This window comes from Dipodomys ordii, unplaced genomic scaffold (assembly GCF_000151885.1).
Source record: "Dipodomys ordii isolate 6190 unplaced genomic scaffold, Dord_2.0 Scaffold32, whole genome shotgun sequence".
Lineage (NCBI taxonomy): Eukaryota > Metazoa > Chordata > Mammalia > Rodentia > Heteromyidae > Dipodomys > Dipodomys ordii.
The window spans coordinates 10,175,497-10,179,430 of NW_012267248.1; the positions used below are offsets into that span (position 1 = coordinate 10,175,497).

Below are 3,934 nucleotides of genomic sequence, written 5' to 3' on the forward strand. Positions count from 1 at the left end.
GGTCATGAGCCTGACCTCTGGGCCTGGGCGCTGTCCCTCAGCTCTTCAGTTCAAGGCTGGCACGCTACCACTTGAGCCACAGCACCACTTCCAACTTTTTTTGCTTATGTGGTGCTGAGGAATTGAACCCAGGGCCTCAGGCATTCAAGGCAAGCGCTCTACCACTGAGCAACCTTCCCAGCACCCACTTACAGCTTTTTAATGGTAAATTGGAAACAAGTGTCTCACAGCTTTTCCTCCTTGAGCCTGATTTGAACCTTGATTGTTTTTCTTCAGATCTCAGCCTCTGAGTAGCTAAGAGGAGCCACTGGTGCCTGACTTCTAATACTTTTTTAGAAAAAAAATAAGCAAGAATCACAAATAAAGTCTCCTGCATCCGTGCCCCAATTTCACTCCCCTCTCTGTTACTTATATTTGTTTTCTCATTGTCATACTTACTCTTCTCTGTTACTCATAAGCACCCTTACTGTTCTGTAAATTTCAAGAACGTTACATAAAAGCCATCCTCTTGAACATACTTAACCTATAGTTCCCTTTTTATTCTGAGAATCATTCAAGATTTGAACATATTAATCTATGCGGTTTTGGTCTCTCAGATATATAAAATATCACAGTTAATCTTGGGTTGTTATGTTTTGTGGTAGAAATATTTTTTACATGATTTATTTGTTCAAAGTACTTAAAATGTGAAGCCAAGGAATATATTGTCAAAAGTATGTGTACCAACATATTGTTTCTCTTAATTAAGAGCAGAAGTTGCAGCTTGTAATATTAGTTACCTAGAAGGCTGAGAATTGAGGATCCTGGTTTGAAGCCATCTGGGGCAGGGAAGTTTGTTTGACTTTTAGCTCCAATTAACCACCAAAAAGCTGGAAATGGAGCTTTTCTACAAGAGGTAGATCACTAGCCTTGAGCAAAAAAAGCTCAGATAGCACCAGACCCTGTGTTCAAGCCCTAGAACTGGCCTGCATGTGCACATGTCCACACACACATACACATACACACACACACACACATACACATACACACATACACACTTACACACACATACACACACACACACACATACACATACACACATACACACTTACACACACATACACACATACACACTTACACACATACACACATATACATACACACATACACATATACATACAGTGAAGAAGTTATTTAAATATAATTTCTGTCTAATCTTAAATATAATTAAATGACCAAAACAGGTGCAGATACAGTACTGGAAATACCATAGAGCTGCAACTAAATTGGGCTCTCTTGGAGCAGGGGCTGATTTGGAAATTCCCATTTCCTGTTTCTTTGTGTCCAGGATGATGTATGTGGTGGCTTTATTGTGTTTTCAATCTCTAGATTACAACCAGCAGGTGTCGCTTACTGAGGCATTGTATAGAATGACCACCAAAGCATCAAGGGATGATCTTGTTCACCAGTGGTTTGAGGATGAGGTCCTGGCTGAAGCTTTCAAAGAAATTAAGGGCCGGGAATTTGAGACGGTGAGAGTTTTCCTGAGCTTTGTTTGTAAGCATCCTCTGCTCTGCTGGGTGTCAGCCTTAGGGGAAGATGATCTTTTCCTCAGTAGGATGAAGTTGGTATTCTTAAATTTCCAGGAACTTTGAGGGCAACAAACTTGGGGACCCTCCTAGGGGAACTAGATAGAACTTCTTAGAGGTAACTGGGCCTGGAGATAGAATTCTGTGGGTTTCTCATAGATCCAGGAGAAGATGTACAGATAGCAACTTTCCTCCCTTAAAGAGACAGGAGGAGGTTAGAGGAGAAAAGAAGATGTACTGGAGCTTTGCCAAGTACAGCCTTGATGGTGGTAGACACAGTCTGCCATGCTCTAGTGGCAGGGAGTATTATGGAGTGGTGGTGATGTGAGGCTTTCAGCCTCCACAGTGGGAGGAACAATTCCTAGTATCTTCTTGTGACTGAGCTTATTATGATTGCTTCTTTAAGTAGCACAGAAGTAGCTTCATGCTTGGCTAACACGTTTTACCTCTTCTGAAATGTTCCTTTCTTGTGATGCTGAGGATCAAACCCAGGGTGTTATGCATGTCAGGCAGCACTCTTCCATTGAGGTACATCTCTAGACCTTAAAAAATTCTTTAAATAAAGGTTAGGCCCTTAGGAAAAGGTATAATTAATAACAGGAGTGCTCATATTAATGAAACTGTACAATCTGGGTCATTACATGATTCTGATTTTATTATAACTTTTATTTATATTTTTTTTGGTTGGTTATGGGACTTGAACTCAGAGCCTGCGCACTGTCCCTGAGATTTTGTGCTGAAGGCTAGTGCTCTACCATTTTGAGCCACAACACCACTTCCAATTTTTTTTTGGGGGGGATGGTCAGGAGCCAGTGACTCATATCTGTAATTTTAGCTACTCAGGAATCTGAGATCTGAGATCACAGTTCAAAGCTAACCTAGGCAGGAAAGTCCATGATACTCATATCTCCAATTAAGTAGCAAAAAAGCCAGAAGTAGAGTTGTGACTCAAGTGTCATAGTGCTGTTCTTTTGTGGAAAAGCTAATGGACAGTACCCAGACCTTGAGTTTAAGCCTCAGTACCAGAATTAAAAAATAATTGCCATTTGAACTGAGACCTCATGTTTTTTCAGCTGATGCTGTACTACTTGAACCACTCCTCAGCTCTTCTCTTTACTGGTTATTTTGTCTCTGTTGTATGTGTGTGCATGTGTGTACATGTACGTGTATATACACATGCACACACATGCACAGGCACATACATATATGTGTGCCTGCATGCCAGTGTTCCTGACTTGAACTCAGAGCCTGGGTTCTGTCCCTGAGCTTTTGTGCTCAAGGCTAGTACTCTACCATTTGAGCCACCGCTCTACTTCAGGCTTTTTTGGTGGTTAATTGGAGATAAAAAAAACCTCACAGATTTTCTTGTCGGGGCTGGCTTAGAACCCTATCCTCGGATCTCAGCCTCTTAGATAGCTAAAATTACAGGTGTGATCCACTAGTGCCCAGTTTCTTTTTCTTTTCACCTTTTCTTTGTTTCTTTCTTTTTTGTGATGGAGTCTCACAAACTTTTCTATCTTGAAAAGCTACCTGACTAGCTAGGATTGGAGGAATGAACCATTGGTCCCAGGTTTCTGATTTTATTAAATTTTTATATTCATCTCAGATTCTGGGCTACCACCATATAGAGGCTGCATGTTTAGCCTGGATTCAAGATAGCTTCGATGGAAAGACCATGGATTTTGTGGCTCTCCCTGACTTGGGTTTGACCCTGATGCATGTGATGTTTGTATTTTGGCAAGGTAGTGGACTTACAAAGCCCGCATGTTCAACTGCAAGATGGAAACAAATGCCAGCTCCCAAGTGTGAATTCACTGAGAGAAGCAGAGGACCTGGGGTCCTGTGGGCATGTAGACACTGGGTCCTCTCTCTCCATTTCACTCCATCAGCAGGCAAACAGAAAATCTGAGAAAAAACAATTGGTGTGTTTTTTAAAATCATTTCCCCTCCTGAGCCATTAGCTTCCTAATGAATTGCTTTTAAAGAAAGACTTAAACTGCTAAGGCCTATTTCTTGCTGAGGTGAGATTAGGCGTGATGAGAATTTGGCCACAGTAGCCAGTCCTGGCAAATGAAACCAAACAACTGGACCTGTGGTGTGCCTTTACCATGTTGGGACAACAAATTCCCTGCTGGGAGAATGCTAAATACAGTCTTTGCTCTTAGACCATAAGACAGAAGAATAACTCAGGAAAGTATGGCTTGGAACTCCTAGAAAGCCAACATGGCAATGGAAAATACACCCAGAAAAACCCCAAGTTGATGCATTGAAAGGTTGTGGCTAGTGCTAGGCAGGTGTTAGGAGATACTGGGGTTGAGCCTTCTCTTTGCACAACAAAGTTGTTTTCTCCCTTCCCCCTCTTCCTT

At 41.7% G+C, this 3,934-nt stretch overlaps 1 protein-coding gene across 1 annotated transcript in view; it reads left to right on the top strand.

Annotated features, from left to right (window-relative positions):
• Sycp2l (synaptonemal complex protein 2-like) overlaps positions 1 to 3,934 on the top strand; it is a 103,256-nt gene that overhangs the window by 18,195 nt on the left and 81,127 nt on the right. The window contains exon 13 of the mRNA XM_013016632.1: positions 1,328 to 1,511. Coding sequence (XP_012872086.1) covers positions 1,328 to 1,511 — 184 coding nt within the window. The remainder of the gene's footprint in view (positions 1 to 1,327; positions 1,512 to 3,934) is intronic.